This window comes from Loxodonta africana, chromosome 10 (genome assembly GCF_030014295.1).
Source record: "Loxodonta africana isolate mLoxAfr1 chromosome 10, mLoxAfr1.hap2, whole genome shotgun sequence".
Taxonomy (NCBI): Eukaryota; Metazoa; Chordata; class Mammalia; order Proboscidea; family Elephantidae; genus Loxodonta; species Loxodonta africana.
The window spans coordinates 87,180,715-87,203,992 of NC_087351.1; the positions used below are offsets into that span (position 1 = coordinate 87,180,715).

The 23,278-nt window shown below is 44.5% G+C and overlaps 1 protein-coding gene across 2 annotated transcripts; it reads left to right on the forward strand.

The window, feature by feature from the left end:
• Nucleotides 1-1,977: 1,977 nt before the first annotated feature.
• DLST (dihydrolipoamide S-succinyltransferase) lies at nucleotides 1,978-22,845 on the forward strand. 2 transcript variants are annotated; one of them, XM_003408772.4, is made up of 15 exons: nucleotides 1,978-2,085; nucleotides 3,114-3,147; nucleotides 6,530-6,578; nucleotides 9,392-9,447; nucleotides 9,591-9,665; nucleotides 9,887-9,942; nucleotides 10,471-10,582; nucleotides 12,048-12,203; nucleotides 12,532-12,608; nucleotides 14,089-14,186; nucleotides 17,890-18,020; nucleotides 19,438-19,511; nucleotides 19,815-19,898; nucleotides 20,103-20,270; nucleotides 21,281-22,845. In XM_003408772.4, exons 1-15 carry the CDS (start codon nucleotides 2,023-2,025, stop codon nucleotides 21,413-21,415), a joined length of 1,368 nt encoding a protein of 455 aa, XP_003408820.1. In that variant the 5' UTR covers nucleotides 1,978-2,022; the 3' UTR covers nucleotides 21,416-22,845. The 2 variants fall into 2 exon arrangements, with proteins under 2 accessions (XP_003408820.1, XP_023402135.1); XM_023546367.2 differs by having other exon boundaries at nucleotides 1,986-2,121.
• The last annotated feature ends 433 nt before the right edge of the window (nucleotides 22,846-23,278 follow it).

The window sequence follows — 23,278 nt, forward strand, 5'->3', positions numbered from 1 at the left end:
AAGAATCTCAAAAATTAATGATTAAAAACTGTAAGAGAATTAAATAGCTATCCAAGAAATATTAACAGCAATCCTGGCAAGAGATTGTCATAGCTCCCGATTACTGTTCTTGAACTCTTCAGCTGCATCCAGCAGTGTTCTAAGCATGGAGGCATTTAGTCATTTCACAAATATTTATTGAGTACCTGCAGAGTACATGGCATTGTGTTCTGTGCTGGGGATTCAGGGAAATAGAATCATCCCTTCCCTCCTGCAGCTGGGCCCAGTGGAGGAGAGGGACAGGTAAACAGGACATTACGATACAATGCAATGTAGAGATACAGACCCAATGCCTTGGAAGCACAGTAAAAGTGTCTGTTAACTCTGCCACAGGAGATTAGGGAGAGATCCAGAAAGAAACTTAAAGGATAATTATGAATCCCTAGGCAAACAGGAGGGGGGAACAGCCCAAAGACGTGAAGGAGTGAAATAGCACACTGGGGGGATGGCTAGTAGTGTTGTGTGACTAAAGCTCTGGACCTGTGAGAAATCAGGGGGAAGAAGATCAAAACATAGCCAGAGGCTAGATTATCAGGTGCCACGTCAAGTTGAGAAGTTTAGACTTTATCCTACAGCAGGGAGTGGCTGTTGGAAGACTTTAAACAGGGGAGTGACAGGATTAGATTTGCATTTCAGAAGGATCTGTGACATGGGCATGGAGTGAGGGCTGGAGAAAGTGAGGGTGGAGGCCTAGGGACATTTAGGAAGCTTTTTAAATAACCCAGGTGAAGGATGCTGAGAACTTGATGGAGAGCAGCATAGGGCAAAGATGTTTTCTCTATTTCTAGGTAGGGCTCCTGCCCATCCCTCTAGAATTCCAGCAGCCTTGCTTTCAGGGTTTGGGCCAATGAAGGCATGGAAATGTCCTGAGGGCTTGGTAAAGTGATTCAGCCAAAGAAACCAGCATGATTAGGCACTGGGTCATTCATTCATTCATTCCTACATACATTCCTTCAGCATTAATGCAGCCAGAGCCTTATAAAACATCTTTTCTATTAGGAAAGTGAGCTATAAAGGTGAAGACTCAGGGGCCCGAAGACTTTAGGGGAGGGGGAAGTTAAGGAGGGAAGGGGTGCTTTGTGCTTTCGTTTTGAAGGCAGGGCAGAATGGTATGCCTAAACCTGGAAGGCCCAAATTCAGCCCACAAGTACTTCTTGTGCACCTAAACCTATGCCAATCTCTGTTCAGGTGCTGGGGAGACAGCAGTGAACAAGACAAGACTAATGAAGTTTATATTCTAGTGGTGGGGTGACAAACAAATGACTCACCAAAATGCACAACATGTGTGGGGAACAATTAGTTTGGCTGGAGGGAGTTTGGGTAGGGACTGGGGAAAACTGGAAGATGTCATTGAAGAGGTAAGGCTAGCTGGTGAAAGTCTTTGGCTTGGTAAAAGGGCAATGGGAGCCTTTCAATTCTGGTGGGGTCCTGGTTGTATCTTTGTTTCGGGGTTAGGGAGGCAGGGATGCGACAAATGGTCTTCTCACAGTTAAGGAACCTGACCAGAGCCACACAAATGTTAAGACCAGATAGGCATTATCTGCCAAGTTCCGAGTTCAAAGCCCGTGCCCGCCTTTCGCCTCTTTCTCGTGGAGCTGTGGCCGAACGGTCCCGAGCTCGGGTGGGGGGGGGGGTGGGGGGGGTGGGGGGGGTCCCAGGCAAGTAGGACGCCGCGCTCAGCGTCCATCTCGTCGGAAAGGTCAGGGAGGGCTTGACCCGAGGGCGACCCCGGCACCAGGCAGTCGTGGGCAGCTTCGGAGGAAAGGTCCTGGCGGGCACGCAGCCCAGCAGGCTCGAACAGCCCACCCGCAGGCGAGCGCCGCCGGACTGATGCCAGGCGGGGCCGCCCACTTGCAAGCCAGTGGTTCGCCCCGAACACCCCTCGCCGCGCGGCAGGTGCCGCGGCCCGCCCTACTTCCGGTTGTTGCAGCGCCCAATATCCGGTGTCCGCCCGCCCTCGGCTCCGCCGCCGCCGCGTTCGCGATGCTGTCCCGGTCCCGCTGCGTGTCCCGGGCGTTCAGCCGTTCACTCTCCGCCTTCCAGAAGGTACGGCCCGGCCCGGCCGGAGCAGGGCCCCGTCGGGTGAGGAGCCGCCGGTGGGGGGACAGGCGGCCTGAGGGTAGGGGCGCGACGCGCCGGCCGGCCCGGGCACCAAGGGCACCAGGACGCGGAGGCCGCGGGCTGCACTGCCCGGGGCCGCCCTCAACCCCGGGACTGCCTTTCGATGCCTGCGAAGCTCGGCGACCCCTCGCCTTCCCGAGGCAGCCTGCGCCGACCGTCCCATGGTGCACCCCACCCTTCGCGCGGGTCTCGGGAGCCACCCAGAGCCGCGCCCGTCCCGACAGGAGACTCAGAGTTCGGGCGGAGGCGCCGCGGAGCCCCCCAGCGGGATGCAGCGACCTGTCTCCTCTCGTCTGTTAAAGTCAGGGGTGTCAGCGCTGTTGGGAAGTTGAGGTAGTTTGACAGGCGCAGTGTGCAGTCTGGGACCGCGAGCCCTGGGCGTTGCACTTATCTTTTGGAGTCACAAGATTCATCTGTCACTAGCACTGGGGCAGCTTTTGAGTCTGCCATTAAGAGAAAATCGTCATTACCATGAGTCTGAATCGGCTGTACAGCAATGGGCTTGGTTTTGGTTTTTTAAGAGAAAAGTCTGGAGCCCTGATGGCGCAGTAGTTAAGCGCTCGGCAACTAACGGTAAGGTCGGCGGTTCAACCCATCATCCGCTCCGCGGGAGAAAGATGTGGCAGTCTGCTTCTGTAAAGATTACAGCCTTGGAAACCTTATGGGGCACTTCTGTCCTATGGGTCCCTGGTGGTGCAGTGATTAAGCGTTTGGCTGCTAGCCAAAAGATCGGCATTTCGAATCCACCAGGCGCTCCTAGGAAACCCTGTGGGGCACTTCTGCTCTGTCCTGTAGGGTCACTATGAGTCAGAATCGACTCCACGGCAAAGGATTTGGTTTTTTGTTTTATAGGCTCCCTGTGAGTTGGAATTGACTGGATGGCAATGGGTTTTTTTTTTTTTCCCCCCTTCTTTCACCTTGGGTGACTTGGATAATGTCTTCTTTCTCAACAGGGGAATTGCCTTCTAGGGAGACGTTCCCTACCTGGTAAGTTCTGCCCTTGCCCTGGCTGTCAACTGAAATACTGTCCTCCTGGCAGAGCAGTATGTGAGGAAAATCGGGGTGGCTGTGTTTCTCCTCATAACATTCTGAGACAGTTCAGATAGGCGTGAAACACAATGTGAGTTAATAAGGTCTTTTAACTGTCTTACATGCTGTTTAATAACAACAGCTATCACTTATTCAGTGCATAGTTATTGAGTGTCTGTGTGTCAGGCACTGTTCTAGGCACTAACTAGGGGTACGGCAGTGAACAATTCTTGCCCTCATGGAGTTTACAGTCTAGTCAGAAAAACAAAAAGTATAAAGTGCTAAGCATGTGAACAGTCAAAAATTTGGTTAAGGGCTGAGAAGGAAACAAAGGTGAACAGAGAAGGCCTCACTGAGTAGGTGACATTAAAGCTGTGACCTGGAGAATGTGACAGAGCCAGCAAGAAAAAGAAAGAGAACAGCACGTATAAAATCTCTGGAGAAGGAAAGAGCTTGGCAGTGTTTAGGAACTAGAAAAAAGGGGGTGTAGCTGGAGCATTTTGGTTAAGGGGGAGAGTGGAATGAGACAGAGGATGGTGTAGAGACTTTTGGAAGGAGTTTAGAGTTTATCCCAGTAATTTTTTTGGAAATCATTAGTAATGTATTTTAATGTGGTTTATTTTGTACTACATGCCTGGCATAAATACTTGTCGAATGAGTGAATCTTACCATGATCTTTCTGTGTGCCAAGCATTGTTCTGAGTTTTTTCTCTGCATTTTTCAGTTAATGATCACAAAACACTAAGAGAGATTATCTCTTTTATAAATTCTTAACTGGAGGCTCAGAAAGGTAGCCTACTTTGTCCAAGGTCGCTCAGCGAACTATTGGTCAAGCCAGGTCTGCCTGACTCCAAAGCCTGAAGCCATGTTATCATTTACTCATGTAGTCAACAGGTAATTTATTGAGTGCTTACTAGATGGGAAGCACTATGCTAAGTGACAGGGATACAGATGGCACCTGCCCACATGGATCTTACGGGCTAGCTGGAAAGACAGTATAATTTGTGTTTATGCACACATAAAGACATAATTACATTGTGATAACTACAGCAGAAGATAGGTACAGGTGAGAGGGTGGATGATGTAACCCAGCTTGGGAGGGCAGGAGTATGGTGGGAATGTCATTAAAGGCTCCCCTGTTTAAGTGACATTTAAGCTGAGACTCAGGATAAATAGGAGTTAGCCAAAAGAGCAATATTCCAGGCAAAGGAAATTGCTTGTACAAAGGTTTTCAGGCAGGAAGGAGCTTGATCAGTCACAGAAATAGAAGGGAAGCCTGTCTGGCTGGGAAAATAGGCAGGGTTGGAGGGGACAAGGCCATGTAAAGACTTTAGATTTATATCGTAAGGGTCATGAGAACATAAGCCACCTAGCACAATGTCAGCTCATAGTGGACTCTCAATAATAAGCATTCTTTTCCACTGGGAATCCTGAGAAAAGCCAGAAAATATTTTCTCCATTTTATAGACTAGAGGACAATGGAAAGAGCCTTGTACTTGGGGTTTGTGTTCTGGCTCACGGTTTCACTTCGGGCTAGTCGCTTAACCTCTGGATGCCCTATTTATATATGAAACCAGTAATGGCAGATGGTCGTTCCACTTCAGAAAGGTGTTTAGAGACTTGAAAATCAAAATGAGGTCATTATGTGAAAGCTTTTTATAAACCTTAAAGCACGGTACAAATGAAACTTGCTGCAGGATGAACTCTATAGTCAACTCAGGATTCCAAAAATCAATGTGGGCTGCTGGCTATTCCAGCTCAAAGACATGCTATGCTTGAGATTTATACTGCAGAGTACTGGCTGCTAGACATAAGTGCAAAAATAAATAAATAAATAAGTGCAGGGGTGGATTATCCAGGAGGCAAAGTAAGCATGGTGCTTACCTTGCTTACCAGATCATCTGTAGTCATCAATTTCACATTGTTTCACTGCATCAAACATTCTGTGGCTAGGTATGGCTGGCATCTGTCTCTGTCCCAACCCCACAGCACCTTCTTACAGAATCAAAGCCTCTTGTTATTTTTTATTGTGCTTTAGGTGAAAGTTCACAGCTCCAGTTAATTTCTCACACAAAACTTTATACACATATTGTTATGTGACACTAGTTGCAATCCCCACAATATGACAGTACATTTCCCTTGCACCCCCCGTTTCCTGTGTCCATCCAGTCAGCTTTTGTCCCTTCCTGCCTTCTCATCCTGCCTCCGGACAGGAGCCACCCATTTGGTCTCGTGTATCTGCTTGAACTAAGAAGCACACTCCTCATGAGTATTATTTTATGTTTTATAGTCCAGTCTAATCTTTGTATGAAGAGTGGGCTTCAGGAATGGTTTTAGTTCTGGATTAACAAAACGTACGGGGGTCATGGCTTTGGGGGTTTCAAAGCCTCTTTTAAAATTTACAGTCCCTGACAGGGATGGATGACCCATCTTTGTCATGGATTGTAAGCAAGGTGAGCACGGGCTTACTTGTGCTTACTTACTAATCTGTAGTGAACAGTTGCACTAAAGATGGTTTGGTAAGCACCTATTGGCTAACCTGCCCCTGCATGGGTGGCAGACTTGACTCCAAAATCCTGGGGATATTTGTCAGGAGGTAGATACAAGAGAGATGTCTCCTATTTGGTGCCTCCTGAGCACATGGTTCAGAAAGAGCTGTTAAGGTCTGAAAAAAATTAAACATAGACTATATGGAAAAACAGCTGTAGCAATTAGTCTTTAGTTGGAGAAACGCAGTTACCTGTGATAAAGACAGTTGTGGGGCAGGGAGGCAGTAAAGTGATTTGATTAATCCTAGGGCAATTTGGAGACCCTGGACCTAAAGTAGCCCAGTCTTTGCTGCTAGGGTTCAGGCAGTAAGACTTCCAGCTCAGTCCATTCAGTAACTGGGGAGACAGAAACCCTGACCAAATATCCCCCTGCTTCTCAAATTTTTTTCAAATTAAGTTATGTGTAGTCTCAGGATAAACTATCACATGTCTTTTTCAAGCTTCAGTTTTATTTGAAGACTTAGAGAATTGAGGCATTGTATTATGGAAGTATACAGGGATAACGCAAAGCTTGTGAGTTTTTAAGCTAAATAAGATTATAAAACTGCTTTGGGCTATCCCCTCGTATTTCTCCCCATTCCTCCCCAAACAATACGCTCAACCCTACATCACTACTGCCTTCTGCTACTAAGGCTACTTTAGTGGAGAAGTTTGAGAAGCAGGGCTCTGTGTGATCAAGGTTACATTATTGTCTGTAGTTGACCCTGCTCTCCCATACCTGTTTTCCATTCCCAGCAGGTACCTTTTATAAGATGAGGGTTGCTGGTTAAGAGTTGTTTTGTTTCTTGCAGGGGTCTCGTTATGTCAGGGACCAGGTTACCCTGACAGCAGGAAGACTGTGTAAGTATCACTGGGGAGCACAGATACCTGACCATAGGGTATTTACGAAGACACCAAATTTGACCGTCCAGTTTCTTCCCTGGCCTCTTAGCCTAGAAATCAAGGTAGTTAGTGGACAGACCTAACTTGATGTTCCTTTTTTATGTGTAATTTACCTTGAGCATCACTCACATGTCAAGTGCTGAACCAGGAGGATGCCTGTCTTTGGCAGTGTTTATAATGAATATTAAATTGGAACTCTCTTTTATGGGAATGGATATAAAAGGGTGCTACTCGATATTCTAGCTGCATACAAGTGCACCTGAAGTACTGGAGGTTGTATATATTGTGGAGATTGAGAGCATCCTCTTAGTATAGTTGTTTGTTTTAGAAGCAGCGAAAGTGAAAGACTCGTTGGTTGAGCCCTGAGACTTGGACTAGTTTGGAGAGAAAACTATAATTTTGTAATGCACAGTCTGGAGAAAGGCCGCCCATGTGTGTTTCAGATTAACTGCTGCTTATGAATGTTGCTTAATGCTACTTTGCATTCCAGGTATTTTCAGGATGGTAGTAAGAGTGAGTGTGCTCTTTAGTAACCTGATAAAAAAAACAGCTACCAAGCTACTTTCTCTACAAGTGAGAGTCTTCAAAGTGAAGAGTCAGCAGAGTAGCTCCTTCCTCACTGTGCATCACAATGGGATTTTTTTTTTTATTATTGAGAAAATTATGTACTCAGTACTAGATGTATGATCTGCAGTGTTATTTTTGAAGGACAGTTTGGCAGTCAGACATCTTTGAAGTATGTATACCTTTTGATCTAGCAATTCCATTTCTAGGAATCTATACTGAAGAACTGATAATACACAGATTTGCTAAAAATGGCCGAACAACAGAGGATTGGTTTAGCTGTGTCGTGTTAACATGTTCACGCTATAATAAGTGGAAAAAGGCAGGTTACAAAATGATTCCATTTCATGTTGTATAGTATAATCCAATCATAAATATACTTTTTGCTGTTTCTAAATACTCTGCAGTAAATATCTAATACTTTTTCTCATTTAAAAAATATTTAGAGAGAAATTCAGAGTGTGCTACTCATCTGCACTTTAAGGGAAAATTGGAGAAACCACAAATCTCTGTGTAATAAATACTAAAAAATAACTCATTGAAAGTAAATTATTTAAAATAACTATATTTTAGCCCCAGCAAGGCTCCTAACTAAACTTTACAGGAAGGAAAATCACCACTAATTTTATCCCTAATCTAATACTTGTTTTTCTTTTGTGTATTGTCTTTTTCTCCCCTGAGTAAGATACCCACTTTATTTTTAAAATCTTTTATTATAAAGTTTTATTTTTAGTTTCATGGTTTTTTTTAATTATTATTTTTAGTTTCATGTTATTATTTAATAGGTGGTACATTGACATGCTTCAAAGGTAAAAGGTATCCATGAGAAAACTTACTGTCCCTGTCCTCCAGCTCCACCAAATTCCTCTTCCCAGAGGCAGCCAGTGCTCCGAGTTCTTGGGTGTCATTGCAGAGAGGTCTGCATTTGTCCTTACCCGTTAGATCTTGCCACGGGCATACTTTTACATGGTTATAGACCTTATGCAGAACCTTCTGTCTTCTGTATTTATTTCCCCATAACATACATTTTTTTCCTTGAGTCAACATAGACCTTACAGTTTTTTTTTACTTAAAAGTAAAACTAACACACCCAAAACCCAGTGCCATCGAGTCGATTCTGACTCATAGCGACCCTATTGGACAGAGTAGAACTGCCCCGTAGAGTTTCCAAGGAGTGCCTGGCGGATTCAAACTGCTGACCTTTTGGTTAGCAGACGTAGCACTTAACCACTATGCCACCAGGGTTTCCAAACAAAAGGCAACTTAAATCTGCTTTGCTTTTCTGTTATAAAGGTACTAAATACTTGCAGAATATTCAAACAACCCTGAAGTATAGAAGGTGAAAGTACCCATGAGTTCAAATCATCCCTCCAAAAAAAATGTGCCTCTATGTGTATGTATGTACAGGTGCCCGTAGATACCTGTATATATCTACACCTCCCACTCCCCAGAGGTAACCATTGTTAATGGTTTTGTGCAGAAAAAAGTGATACCACGCTCCCATGTACATTATTTAAAGTAAGTGCCACATCAGAAAGTGCCTTGACCTTTTGAGGTTCCTCTTGAATGAGCCCAGAATGAACTGATGTGCTGCCTTGCTAGCAAGTGAAAGAATAGGGGATACCTTGTTTTTTGTTTTTGTTTTTTCCCATATAACCCCTTGTTTTACTTTACTTCCATGTTAACTCTCTCAGCTTGCTGCTTTATCTAATCTAAATCTGTAATCCTGAGGACAGAAATTCCATTGTACTTGGCACAAGAGCATGTACCCCGAGGGTGCGCAGTATATCTTACTTGGAATATAGTTAGCTAAGAAGGAAACCTAGTCAGGAAGCTAAGTCCTTTTGGTGGGTCTGCAAAGGATGAGGTTGCTTACATTTTTCTTCAGAGAACCAAAAGTAGGTCTCTCTGTTTTGTGAGAGCTGACATTTCAGTGCAGCACTTTGTCCTGGACTCACAGGAGGAGCTCACTGTTTAAGGCACCCAAGTCACCCAGGCCTCACGCTAGACCTGCTGAGTCAGAACTCTGGCTGTGGGACCTAGACATGTATGCTTTAAAAAGGTTCCCCCAGGTGACACTGATGGGCACCCCTAGTCAAGAATCCCTGATTTAAAGAGAAGATAATCATGATGCCTTAACTAGAATAAAATGTGAGTGGTTCACCTGCTAACGGCGTTATTGTCTCTGTTTTGTTTTGTTTTGGTAGCATTAACAGCAGCAGTGTCTTCAGTGTTCGTTTCTTCAGAACTACAGCCGTGTATAGTAAGTATCTCCCTCCAGCTCCCTGCCTTCTTGGGACTGGAGTTCTAATGGGAAGAGCAACACTTGACTGAGTTTCATTAAAGAAAAAAGTTAAAAAGGAAAATCTTGGACTACTTGTGATTTTCTTTTTTGCTCTTTTCTAGAGAATGATGTGATTACGGTCAATACCCCAGCTTTTGCGGAATCTGTCACGGAGGGGGATGTCAGGTGGGAGAAAGGTAAGATTTAGTGCCCTCTCGCTTCTTGAGTTTAAATATTTTCTAAAAGTCCTCCCTTCCCACAAGATAATCAGTGGACCTTATGACGTCACCCTATTACCTTCATACAGTGTACTTTCTCCTGGCCCTGTAGGAAAAGGGTCTTGTAGCACACCTGCCAAAAGGGGTTTTGTGGCTACTGTAGGCTTCCCCTAATAGGTAGCCTTTGACTATCTTTTCAGCTGTTGGAGACTCAGTTGCAGAAGATGAAGTGGTTTGTGAGATTGAAACTGACAAGGTAGGCTTGTCCTATCTTAGTGGCAATACTTCATGCGCTCCCCTTGGCTTCTTAACCTAATGAAAGAAACAGGGAACTGTTGTTTAAAGATAATTTTTAGCTGGCTGTAACCTCAGATTGCACTGAGCTTGGAATAGCTCATTAAAAAGGAAAGAAAAAAAAAAAAAACTTGAAAAGCTTACTTTTGGATTGTTTGCATGCAGGTATTTTCTAGTTTTAGTTTTATAGCTTTTTAACTTCCAGGCAACTTATTTTGCATGAGCTGTTTGCAGTTATTTTTCATTTATCACTTGACAGCGTATTAAGTGAATATTGCTTTACTGTTTTCAGAAAGAACAGAAAGGGTGACTCTATAATAGTGTTGATTTGCCATCACTCTTCTCTGAGAGTGTGGACTTAGATTTCTTCGCGCAGGGTCTTATAATCTGTGTTGCATCTCTTGTGACTCATACTTGAGATTCTATACATTTAATTTTCTGATGCTGACTAAAAGTCTGGACTCTTTCTCAATCTGTCTTCCTTTTACAGACATCTGTGCAGGTTCCATCACCAGCAAATGGCGTGATTGAAGCTCTTTTGGTACCTGATGGGGGAAAAGTAGAAGGAGGCACTCCTCTTTTCACACTCAGGAAAACTGACGGTAAAGAAGTTCTGGTTGTCAGGGTCTCCAGTGTGCCCCCTTGGAATTGGGGCTGAGCGTAATGTACTCGTTCCCTGATACCTCAAAAACCCCTTGGCATTCCAGCTATCCATAGCCGAGGAAATGAGAGAGGCAGTATTTATATAGTACGAACTTCAAATGTCAAGCTCTTAGAAGAGGATATTAAAAAAAAATAATACTCTGTTCTTCCCACGTATGTTTCTTACGCCGGACCTTTTCTTAAAGATGTACTAGAAATGACAAAGATTCTAAAGACAGTGTTTTTTTCCCCCAACCTTGGCATCGTGTGGGAGCTTTTAAAATAATACAAGTGCCTAGGCCCCATGTCCCAGAGACTCTGATACTTGAAGTCTGGAGTTGTTGGATCCTGATTATAGTCATTTTTGTTTGTTTAAGTATTCCTCAAGTGATTCTGATACATAGCCAGGGTTGAGAGCCACTGTTCTAAAGTAAGAAGAAACAATATTTCGTAGTGTCTGTTATGGAGAATTCAATATAGTTTCTTTTCAAATCTATTGGTATTTCTGTAGGAAAGAAAATGAGAAATAACAGCAAAAATTTGCATGGAACCTCACAAAGAAAATAACTTTTTCTGGTTCTTAGTTAAATGCTATTAACTACTAAGGCCTGTTTCTTTCTTGTTAAAATAGTCGAGCAGAGAGATAGTAGATTGAATCATTGAGGTTGAACAGGGCAAGACCAGAAGCCCAGATGGAAAGAATATATAGAAGACTAGGAAATAAAAATAATTCTTCCACCCGAAGAATTCCATCTTCTGACCTCTCATTCCTTACTGTTAAAGCAAAGGAAAGTTCTGATTTAAATATAAGACTGAATTTAATGTCCAGATGGGTAAAAATCGAAATCTAAATAAACATGTAATTTAATGTTGTGAGCGTATTATTGAGTATCTCAATTATGAGAGTCATCTTAGATGAAATGCTTGGAACTCTAAAGCATAAAGGAATCCTTAATTATTTTAACTTTGATTTTTTGATAGTTAGGCATAGCCTTCCCTACGTGATATTAAAATAGCAGATGAGACTCAGTCTTACCGGAATTAGAAATAGGCTGCTTTTATATGTGTGGTTCAGCATTTTCAGTCGCCTCTTTCTTTGCTTGGAAGTTTACGTTTCCTTGTGCTTATTAGGTGCTTTGAAAGTACTTGCTGAATTTAATGATCCATAGATATTTGTGAAATCAAGAGGAAACTGAATTGAGCTAGTTATCTGATGTAGGACATGTAAGATCCCTGGAGAATAGAAATATAGTGCCTTATATCGTTGTGTGTATCTTCTGGTGCCTTACATATGGTAGATACCTTATAGATACTTGTGAATTGCTTGGAGGTAGGGATTTTGCTGCTAAATTTTGTTTAACATCTGCGATTAAGTTGCTTTCTATTCCAGACATAGCAGTGGAATCTATTTTTCTTGTTTTCCAGCTGCTCCTGCTAAGGCTAAGCCAGCTGAAGCTCCCGCTGCTGCAGCCCCCAAAGCAGAGCCAGTGGCATCAGCAGTTCCTCCTCCACCTGCAGCACCCATACCCACTCAGATGCCACCGGTGCCCTCACCCACACAACCTCCTGCTAGCAAACCAGGTGAGCCTCTAACTCCCAAGTCTTTACGTGAAGGAAGACCATCTCATCTAGTGTCATGTTCCCTTACGTCTGAGACTAATCATGGCTCTGAACAGGCCCAAATGGCTGCTTTTGGGTTTACATCCTAGCTCTCTGTTTACTAGCTATGGGACTTTAGGCTAGTTAACTTAACCTTCCTCAACAGATTGTGCATCTCTGAAGTTGGCATATACCACACACCTCAGAGTATCTTGAAGATGAAGTGACAGTACAGTATGAAAGCACTGGCAGGTACTCAGTAATATTTCCTTCCTTCTCATGCAGCCATACCCCCTCTCTTGTTTTTCAGTATCTGCAATAAAACCCACTGCTGCTCCACCAGTAGCTGAGCTAGAAGCTGGCAAAGGTCTGCGTTCAGAACACCGGGTAAGCCTCTGAGGACCACTGTGAGGAGGGAAACTGTTGAGATTAGTGGACTGTGGGTGTGGTGGTGCCCACCTTTGAATGGCCAGACTCCCTGCAGCTTATTCCCTTGGCCTTAACAGCTTTAATGGCCTCTGGGAAACGGAGGTTGGATTTAATATTCCCGGAAATTAAAAGTTGCTTCATGGTGTGAAGATAAACTTGGCAGAATTCTAAAAGTCATAGGCCAGGGTTTTAGGAATTAGGGATTACTCTCTAAATGAGTAATCTTGGGTCAGATCACATGTTTGGAGGAGGAAATGATGCATGTAATTGAAATCATTGTAGTCATTGAATTCATTCTATTTATTGATTTCTATTTGTCTAAATAAATAACAATTTATTATCCTACTAAAGATCTCAACTTTGAGAAGTACAAAAGCTTTGACTCTCTAGGATTATATAGAAAGATGTGGAGACAAGTTAGCTCATCTGCAAATAAGATATTTTCAGCCTCAATTAGGGAGCATCTCTTATGCCAGCCTGTACTAAGTATTGACTTTTAGGGTTAATTTTGTTTGACTGTGTACCTCCTGACATTACTGCTCAAATATCATTACTGGGATGGTGATTCTTTCTGTTTTGTATAGTGACCCCAAAGTCAAGTGCCTTCAGTTTAGATTATTTTGTTTGAAGCACACAGCAAGTGTTTCCTGTCTGGAAAACGAGGACTCTGAATTTCAGGAAGTGACTTGTTCATAGTCACAGAACCATTAAATTGTAGTCAGGACTAGAAGCTGAGGTTTCCTGAACCCTAGTGCAGTGGTTTTTCCACTGTATATGCCTTGGGCAAGTAGGATATTTGCAGGAGATGGTAGTTTAGTAGCCTTCCCCATTTCAAAGATCTGGTTTAGTGAGCTCTATTCCTATATTTCCGGGATGCTTAGCTGAGGGCTGCACAGTACCAGTAGCTGTCAGGGGCAGACATAAAACCTCAAGAAGTATGGTCAAGAGTGTGGGTTCCCCTGCCTGAGAATACCTCTAAAAATACAAGCCTCAAAAATTTGTTGTTGCTCGTGAGTTTCCCTTGAGTGTTTCTCTCCACAAATAGCTATTTCAGGCAAGTCTTTTTCTATCCCCAGAAATTGCCCTTTCTGTAATGATCCTTAGGCTGGCTAGACCTAAGCCACACTCTTCCTTTTCATAAATTGTGTTGGGTTTGGTTTTTAAATCAAACCATGTCCTGGGCCTCCATTCTTGGTCAGACTTCAGGCACATCTGAGTGAGTGGTTTTTTTGGCCCATGGTTTCCTTTTGTTGCTCAGAGAAGCAAGGCCACCCACCACAGGACAGGATGCCGGAGCTCTCATTATACTCATATACCGCGTGGTCATGTAGTCCTTGGCCGTCCACTCCTGACAAACTGAGCGTCCCCGCTGACTAAACGGGGCATGCATGATCCAAAGAGACTAGGTTGTCGATACCTGTCCCACTTTCACTTTCAGGAGAAAATGAACAGAATGCGGCAGCGCATTGCTCAGCGTCTGAAGGAAGCCCAGAATACATGTGCAATGCTGACTACTTTCAATGAGGTTGACATGAGGTGAGATCTTTAGTCCCTGTGTATTTCCCATGCCTTTTTCGCTTGAAGAACACTTGAACTTGCCCCAGTTCCTACCTGGTGCTGATTCCAAAACTGACTTGACAGGGAAAAGGTACTTCTTCACGCATTATCTCTTGTTGACCCACACACAGTGACCCATTGGTTTCATCCTCTAATTGACTTTTCAAATGTCATGCCTACCTCCTCTTGACTTAAAAAACTTATTAGTCTTTTAGATTTTTATACCTTAAATCTTTGATAAATGAGGCTGGTAATAGTCTTAAAATCTGATGATGAGTGTCAGGGGATACCAAGCAGAGAGAGGAAACCAAGCCAATAAGGCTTACCCCCGGGCCTCCCCTTGGGAAGAGGGGCTGCTTGATAGCATGCCCAGAACCAGGGCCCACACTCTGCTCCATTCTCAAGGTGACTGCTCATTATGCTTGTTGCTAGGGAACTTGGAATCTGGTAGGTGAAAAGCTATAGGCTTGTCATAGCTTTCACCTTTCCAAGAATTAGTAATGAAATGAAAGCAGGTTGTCTTTAAATAAGAACCTCAATATAAACCAAAGGAACCAGTTCAATATACCCATTTCTTTAGTGAGGTCGTTATTGACCCACCTGTTTTCTCCTTTAAGATTTTGATGTGTACAAATAGCAGCACTTAGGGAAGAGAATGTAGTTAAACTTGACAGACTTTTTTTGAGTGTTTACTGTATTCATGGTACTGTAATAGCAAATCCAAGGTGACTACAAAGATGAGTAGAAAAGAGCCCCCACCCTCTTACAGCTTACTGTTTGGTTTGGACAAATGCAAAGTAAAATCTATAAAACTAAGTATTGGAAGTGTAGAATTGAGTATGAAGTAAGGGAGAGAGTGAGATCATTTGTTTTGGGGTTGGGGCAGAGGTAGGGTGGGTAGGATTAGGAAAGATTTCTTGGAGGGGAGAGATTTTAAATAGACCTTAAAGAATGACTAGCATTTCGACACGTACAGTTGTGGAGAAAGGTCATTCTAGATGATGTTAACAGTTTGGACCATGACACCTGGGCAGGAAAGTACGAGACACATTTGAGAAATAGTAAAAAGTCATTTCTACTTTGAGGAATATGTATAGGAAAGAATGGTAGAGAAGGTTGGATCCATGTTTCAGGATGTTTTGAATTCCAGAGTAAGAAGTTTATATTTCATTCAGGAGGTAATAAATCAAGTCTCCTAGTCATCCGTTGCTTCTTTTTGTCCTGAGTGATTAGTGTGCTGATCTACTCTGCTCTAAGGAAATTTGTTTTCTTCTGGATGGGGACCTGAAAAGTAGTGAAAATGGAGTGGTCTATTAGCCGTGTACTGTGATATTTTTCACAGAGTAGGGCCTATTTCATTAGATGTCTACCATCCTATTGTGATGCTTCCTAAAGAGACTGGGTGTCATTCAAGCCGAAGATTTGTATCCTGTCCATAGGATGTAGGCAAGGACCTTGACTAATGGATCAGAAAGGCTGCAGCTTATGTTTCAATGCATTAGGGCCAAATTGTACACAAATTGAATTAGACCTTGAAATTCTACCCAATTCCTTAATAAGAAAAAACATGTAAATATTTGTGGCCTTGAAAGATGCAGTTGGCCCAGCAGCATTGACTGGGAGGTAGGTACAGCAGCTGGATCCCCTTTCAGATACTAATCAAGGTGTCACTTAACAGTGGCCTGGGGTCTCACTGCAGCCCTCACTGCAGATCTAGTCTGGTTTCGATCGAGTGCCCTTTGGGTCTTATACTGATCAGCTAACCCATAAGGGGCCCTTCTGAGACCTCCACCTCTCCCCTGTCATCCCAGCCCATCTCCAAGGCCACAGCTCTGAAATAGAAACGACTTAATGACCAGACAATAGCATTTGGGCAGGGTTGAGAGCAGAGATGTTTATCACTTCTCCTTCCCTCTTCTGCAGCTCTTGTGTCTTGGGAACCAGTAATGTCTTTAGGGTGGTAATCCTAGCACTAAATAAGGTTAGACTCAGGAAAACAAACATTTTAAACCCAATCAGCATCCCCCCAGGAAAACCTCCTTTTTCAAAAACAAAAGCTCTGAAGGGGGGAGTTAAAGTTGTACCGCATCTTATGTTTCATGCTAATGTCAAATTAGGCCATTATAGGAAGAAGGGCAGAGCTGAGCATCTGGGCCTGAGAGGAAGTTAAATTCAGTTTCTATCACAGAACTCTATTCCGATAAATACTGAAGTTTTTGTGCAAAATGATGGGAAAGCCATTTCCCCAAACTGCATCACGTGTATGGAAAAACCAGTTCCAAGGCACAAAAGCTCTTCGTGTTCCAAAGGCATCTCAGCAGACCCTGCCGCTCATACCTTTGGAAGTTTTATCCAAAGGGGGCAGGTCTAGTCTACACATTACCACTTTTCTAAATACCAAGGAAACCACATCCATTATACTGATCTTAAGGGCAAGAGTTGTGTCTTCATCATCTTTGCGTCTTGGTGTCCAGCACTGACCCTCACATGTGGTGCATGTTTAGAACCTGTTTGATGCATAAGCAGGTGGAACTGCTAACTCTGGGGAGATGAAGAAGGAATCTGCTCACTTTCCCATGAGCCTAAAAGAGCACTGAGCCATATACCCTGCCATGTGTAGGTAGTCCCCGACTTAGGATTTTCGAATTACAACAAACTATACTTACAGCCATCCTTTTTGTTTTTTTAAACATTGTTAGTAATGTACTGCATACAATGTTACAGTGTGTAATTTGCTGTTGTCATCATATCTGTATGTTTATATGTAATGTTTCCAACCCCCAAAGACAAAGATCAGATTTATAAAGATACTTAAAAGGCAATAATAATGAAAACTAAAACCAAAAAAAAAAAAAAAATGGGGCACTGGCTTATAACAGGGTTGTCGGAATGGAACCCCATTATAAGTTGGGGACTACCTGTAGAGTCATGACTCCTTTTGCTCACATGGGCCCCAGACACCCATGGCTTTTTGTCTCCACTAATCAAGAGACAGCAGGTATGTCATAAGTCATAGTCTGGTTTGGTAGTTTTTTGAAAATAATTCTAAAAAGAATATTGCTTATTTCATGCTTCAAAAATTTTTTTTCAGGGTAAATAGCTCATTATTTTGAAGTCCCTGGGTGGCACAAATGGGCAAGCACTCGACTCCTAACTGAAAGGTTGGCAGTTAGAACCCACCCAGAGGGGCCTAAGAAGACAAACCTGGCAACCTGCTTCCAAAAGGTCACAGCCTTGAAAACACTATGGAGCGGTTCTGTTCTGCACATATGGGGTCGCCATGAGTCGGAATTGACTTGGCAGCAGCTGGCAGCAACAGCTCATGATTTTAGTGTAGCCAGAAATCAAGAATGTTGGTGTGCTGTGTGATCTCTTGTTATCTGCCACTGACATCTGTGACTCTGGAACATGGAGGAGCCTTGTAGGGCCCAGCTCACCTTAAAGACAGATTGAACCTGATTCCTTTATATCCATTTTTTGTAAAACAAACACATAGAACAAAGTTATTGTATTGACTTCTAGTGCACTATTTCAAAACTTGAACTTGGGTAAATGGCCCTGCGTAAGAGAAAAGCTTGCCCACCCAGTGGTGTACACAGTTGTATACAAAGAGTTAACTGGTATGAAAGTCAAAATCGTGGCTTCATTTGTGGTTGGTTTGTTTTGTAATGTGTTTTTGCAGTAACATTCAGGAGATGAGGGCTCGGCACAGAGACGCTTTTCTGAAGAAACATAACCTCAAACTAGGCTTCATGTCGGCATTTGTGAAGGCCTCAGCCTTTGCCTTGCAGGAGCAGCCTGTCGTAAATGCAGGTGAGTTGGTTGTGGCCAGATCACAGAGGTCCTGGGAGTTACGTGTACAAACACAGACGTGGCTCCCACACACAGACACAAAGATGGGGGTCAACAGGCCAAGGCTTTTTATTTCCTTCCTGTGAAGACATGAGTGTTTTCTCTAGGGATCTCTTGATTGGCGTTTATTTTTTATTTCTTGAAATAGCATCATGATGACTGTCTCCCCACTAGCTAGACAGAACAGTTTCTCTCCCAGTGCACAGCTCGGCAGCTGCTCTGGCAGCAGGCAGTGCTGGGGCAGCCTAGCTCTCCAGGCTGTCTCGTGTCAGGGTGCAAGCTCTCGTCCCAGCTGGCACCCCCCTCCCATAGGCCCTGTGGTCATGGGGCCTGACTTCCACACTTGGCACAGACTTCAGGGTGATCTCTGATCTCTAGCTGATGGGCCTCATTGGGAGGCCTTGGGCTCAGCCCCCCTTTCCTGAATTTGGTGCTCATTTTCCTTCCATTTTACTCATCTACATCACAGAAGTATTGACTTAAGCTGTTCTCTTTGTCCTATTGAGACACTTCTCTGTTCCCTGGAAGATTGGAGCTGGGCAATGACAGTGTGCAACCCCCAGCAGTGCCAGGGTTCTTAAAGATCTAGAAATAGAAACCCTGATCCCTTCCATTAAGTGGTGTGCTCTAGGTAGGTAGAAGGGCTGTCTTTGTTTTGCTCAAATGTGTACTACTTTTTCTTTCCTTCTTCTCATGCCTCCCTGATTGGCACTCTCTCCATCTCCTCTATTGGCTCCCATACATGTAGGCCTCTTTCCAAACATCATGTGCTTTTCTTTGATATCTCATCTAATACAATTTAGACTTTCTTTCTGTGTAAAAGATTCCCAAACCTATTAACCTTTGTTTTGTCATGAGCCCTAGACCTAAATTTTTAGCTGCTGGTTTGCTGTCTAAAGCTGGCCTATCTATAAAGCCAGCCCTCTCTGCTTCCTCCTGACTCTCCTAGAAAGAGGCTATCCTTCCTCTGGTTCAGAGTGGGAAGCAGAATGGGCATCCTCCTCCTCCCCTCTTTCCTTTGTCCATTTGCCTTTGCTGGAGCACTTCTGAAACCTGTCCCTTCTCTGCTGAGGGAGAGTTTGAGTAGAGCTAATGAACAGGAACTTAGTGTGTACCTGTCCTGTGTAAGCCAGTGTACTGAGCCTTTCTGATTCTCCTGAGGTTAGGCTCAGCCAGGGGGCTTGGGAGATCTTCTGATGGGTTATATGGGCGTAAGAGGAGTGCCAACTACCATTTACAATGCCATGGTTTTCACATTGGTTGGCCAACCTATACAGTACCAAGCACTACAGATTGTCTTTTTACTCTCTTAATGCAAATATTTCCTCATTAGCACCCCCTGGGGGGTTGTAAGTAACATGTGTTTTCTTTCTCATAGTGATTGACGATGCAACCAAAGAGGTGGTGTATAGGGATTATATTGACATCAGTGTCGCAGTGGCTACTCCACGGGTATGTTGGGGCAGGAGTGGGAGCGCTGGGCATGAACCCTCATCTGGGTGAAGAAACAGACCCCTGGGAGAGAACACTTCTGTAACTTTGTCTTTCTAAAAGGGAGCTCCTAAAAGAGCAACCTGTTTTTGACCTTACCACTTTCTTTGATCTTAGCCTTAGACCTAAACATTTTAGACTTTCTGTTCAATCACATGGAATAATTGAGGTATTTGGGGAGGGGAGAACATTGTCTCAGATCCAGGGAATTGTATCTATAGAAGGTACTATTTGCAACTGAGACCAGCTTTTAACTCCCTTCAGGGTCTGGTGGTTCCCGTCATCAGGAATGTGGAAGCTATGAATTTTGCAGATATTGAGCGAACCATCAGTGAGCTGGGAGAGAAGGTAAAGTAGAAAGATGCATGCGTATAAGCTGCTGGGCAGGTTAGGGAAGAGAGCTGAGAGAGGCTGGGCTCGCTAGTAAGCACTGCTCAGGAAGCTGGAGTTCGACTTTGCTTCATCAGAAGTACATAGTGCCTGAGAAGGGTGAAGGAAAGATACCTGCCGGCCCAGTTGGTTTATTATTTCACTTATGAAATCTGTTTTTAGGCCCGAAAGAATGAACTTGCCATTGAAGATATGGACGGTGGCACTTTCACCATTAGCAACGGCGGCGTTTTTGGCTCGCTCTTTGGAACACCCATTATCAACCCCCCTCAGTCTGCCATCCTGGGCATGCACGGCATCTTTGATAGGCCGGTGGCCGTGGGAGGCAAGGTAGGGATGCTCGCCTCCCAGGTTCTGGCGGCTGGGTGATGATGAGGGGGGTGGTAACATAAATGGTAATTACAAGAGATTCACTCTGATTTCCATTCCATTTCTTAGTTTCTGATTAACAGCTAAGACATGGGTTCTCAAAATGTGGTCTGTGCTTCAGCATCATCGGCATTACCTGGGTACTTATTAGAAACATGCATTCTTGGACCCCTCCCCAGGTCTGCTGAACCAGAAACTGGAGGTGACTCTGATGCAAGTGGGAGTATGAGAACCATTGAGCTGAGAAGGCTTGTTCCTTCATCCGGAACCAGTCAAGTATTCACTGAATGCAGCTGGTTAACTCTAGGTGCCGTAGGGGGTGGGGGATACAGTTGGAGACATGATTCTTGCCCCTGGGAAGCAGAGGACCACAGTGCAGAGCAATAGTTTAGCTGCCTCATTGTAGGATAAGGCTTAGAAGTTCTCTGGGAGTTCAGAGACTTGGATCAAAGGGGCTTGAGCTAGCCCTTGGATATCAGTAAGGAAAAGCTTTCTGGGACTCCTGTGTTAAGAGCTTTTTGGGGCTCTTCACTCTCCTGTGAATCTTAAAACTGGATCTTCTTCTGTGAAAATGCCCACATACCCTACTTGTCATTACAATTTCAGAGAATTTGTGGACCCCAGGTTAAAAACAATTTAAATTATAAACACAGAGAAGCAGCTGTAACCAGCCAGAAGTGAAGGGATGACCATCCATGTAGACCACATAGGAAGAAGAGGGCAGACTATGTAAGAAGTCAGTAGTGAGGGACTCCTGTTTTCTTGGTTAAGATTTGTTTCTGAGTTGAGGAGCTTTGCATTAAGGGTGAGGCTTGGTTTTTGAAAATATTGTAATTATTCAGAAACGACTTCAATAGGAAAGATTCTGGAACTGGGAACTTTCCTGTGGGCCATGCTTTCTCATCTTCCTCCCCCAGCAAGGCTTTCTCTGACCTGTTGTAGATAAACCTGTTGACCTCTCCTTTCTGCAGGTGGAGGTGCGGCCCATGATGTACGTGGCACTGACCTACGACCACCGGCTGATTGACGGCAGAGAGGCAGTGACTTTCCTCCGCAAAATCAAGGCAGCAGTAGAGGATCCCAGAGTCCTCCTACTGGACCTTTAGGACGAAGCCACATGCCCTCCAAATCGACCATGCAGGAACTGAAAACCAGTCTTCTCCCTGTCCCCTCACAGGTCCTGGGTTAGCCTGGTGGCACTCAGGCACATGTTGGTGGCCTCAGGCAAGGAAACTGGGGCACTATGTAACCAGCAGTCGCAGGTCTTCTTTTCTTGGCGTTCCTGCCAGGCTCTCTCCCTCTCTGCAGTGTTCTCTTATACTCGAATACTTGAGAGAGAGAGAGAGTCTTAAAGGATGCTCACTAATATTCCTGCCCTTCTTCCATCAGCTCTCTGCAGAGATGATTTTGCTTCTCCCCAGTGCCAGTATATAATAGGGAAATCACCGGGACCATGTGATTCTTAAGTTTCTATCTTGTGACAGTCCACTCTCCAGAGACATGCCTAGGAGGCTCCCGGCCTCCCAAGCTCAGAGCAGCCTCTGTCCTGGCTGTGCCCATCCTCACTAGATTCCACCTGTGTGAGGCGTCGAACACAGGGGGAGGTGCTGCTTTGCTTCTTAAATGGCACCTTCATTCTCAGCTTTCATTGACTTCAAGATGCCTCTTCTACCTCTTCCAGGAAGCACAGGCCAGGGGATCTAGGTTGGAGAGGGGGAGGAGAGGGCAGATTCCTCCTGAGGTCATGTGTTGTAAACATAGATGGTAGAGGAATCCGGACCTGCCCTCACACTCACCGTCATAGCCTCACACCAGGAAGACCCGTTTTGGCACAACTACACACAGATGTGGTAGTGCCGGCCCTTTCCAGGCTGCTGGAAACCGTTCTTGCGCATTGTTCTCACGTAGGGCAGATTCTAGCACATCATGACAGTGGCTCAGAGCCCGGTCACGGCCGAGGGCAGGAGCCTGGTAGAGATTGGGGTGGGGGTCAGGGGTTCTGCGGACTGGCTCAGATTGATTTGAGCTTTTACATTCAAGCTGGTACAGGCTCGTGGGTTTCAGGCAGTTCTGTTCCTGCACTGGGGCCTTCAGGGAGCAGGGCCTTAGCAGCTCTTCCTCTGCAGGACACAGATCTGGGGGAGGATGGACTGTGGTAGAAACCAGCCCCAAGATGTGGTGAAATGGCTGGTGTTGTCTCTGAGGGCCCTGCCACTGGGTCTGGGCACAACCATTGGAATTCCTTGGAGCATGGTTAAATGCAAGTATCTTGTGAAAGCTGCTGGGCTTCACTGCTATCCAGCTGCATCCAAGCCTGAGGCTGCTGACACTTGACACCAGGGGGCCGTTTAGTGCAGAGTGCCCACTTGTATCTTGAGTGAAGAAGCAGGGCCTGGGAGTGGGGGGAGGGGGGAAGGGGCAGGAGCAATACTGAGTGCCTGCAGTATCTACTATGTCGTCACTATTCAGAACTTGTAATTAAAATATTTAAACTGATTTTAAATGGAAATTAAAGGGCAAATGTTCTCAGACGGGCTTCCTGTTTCTGGGCTCCTCTGGTTACCGCAGTTGTGCAGGTCTCCAGCACTGTTACACCAATGGCTGTCGTTAGCATTGAAAGCCACTTAATGTCCCATCGATGGTCCTGTGATACCCCATACTCTGGCAGTGTTAACACCATACAAATATGACAGAAGATGGAACCCCGACTGGGTCTGCCTAGCCAGGAAAGCATAGTATAGTCTCTTAGTACCTCAGTTTCCTGCTTGTTGGCTCCTCAAACTTGTCAATCCTCACTTTTGAGGAGAAATTGGGGTTCCACCTTTGTGAAGCCTCTTTAAAACACCACTTTCGTGAGAGCTTGCATTATTTGGGGGAGGAATTGGGGCATCTCAGTATTTTGGATTTGACTGTCACATGTGCACCAAGATGCTCAAGATCAGTAAGGACAAACCAAGGTGGATCACCTA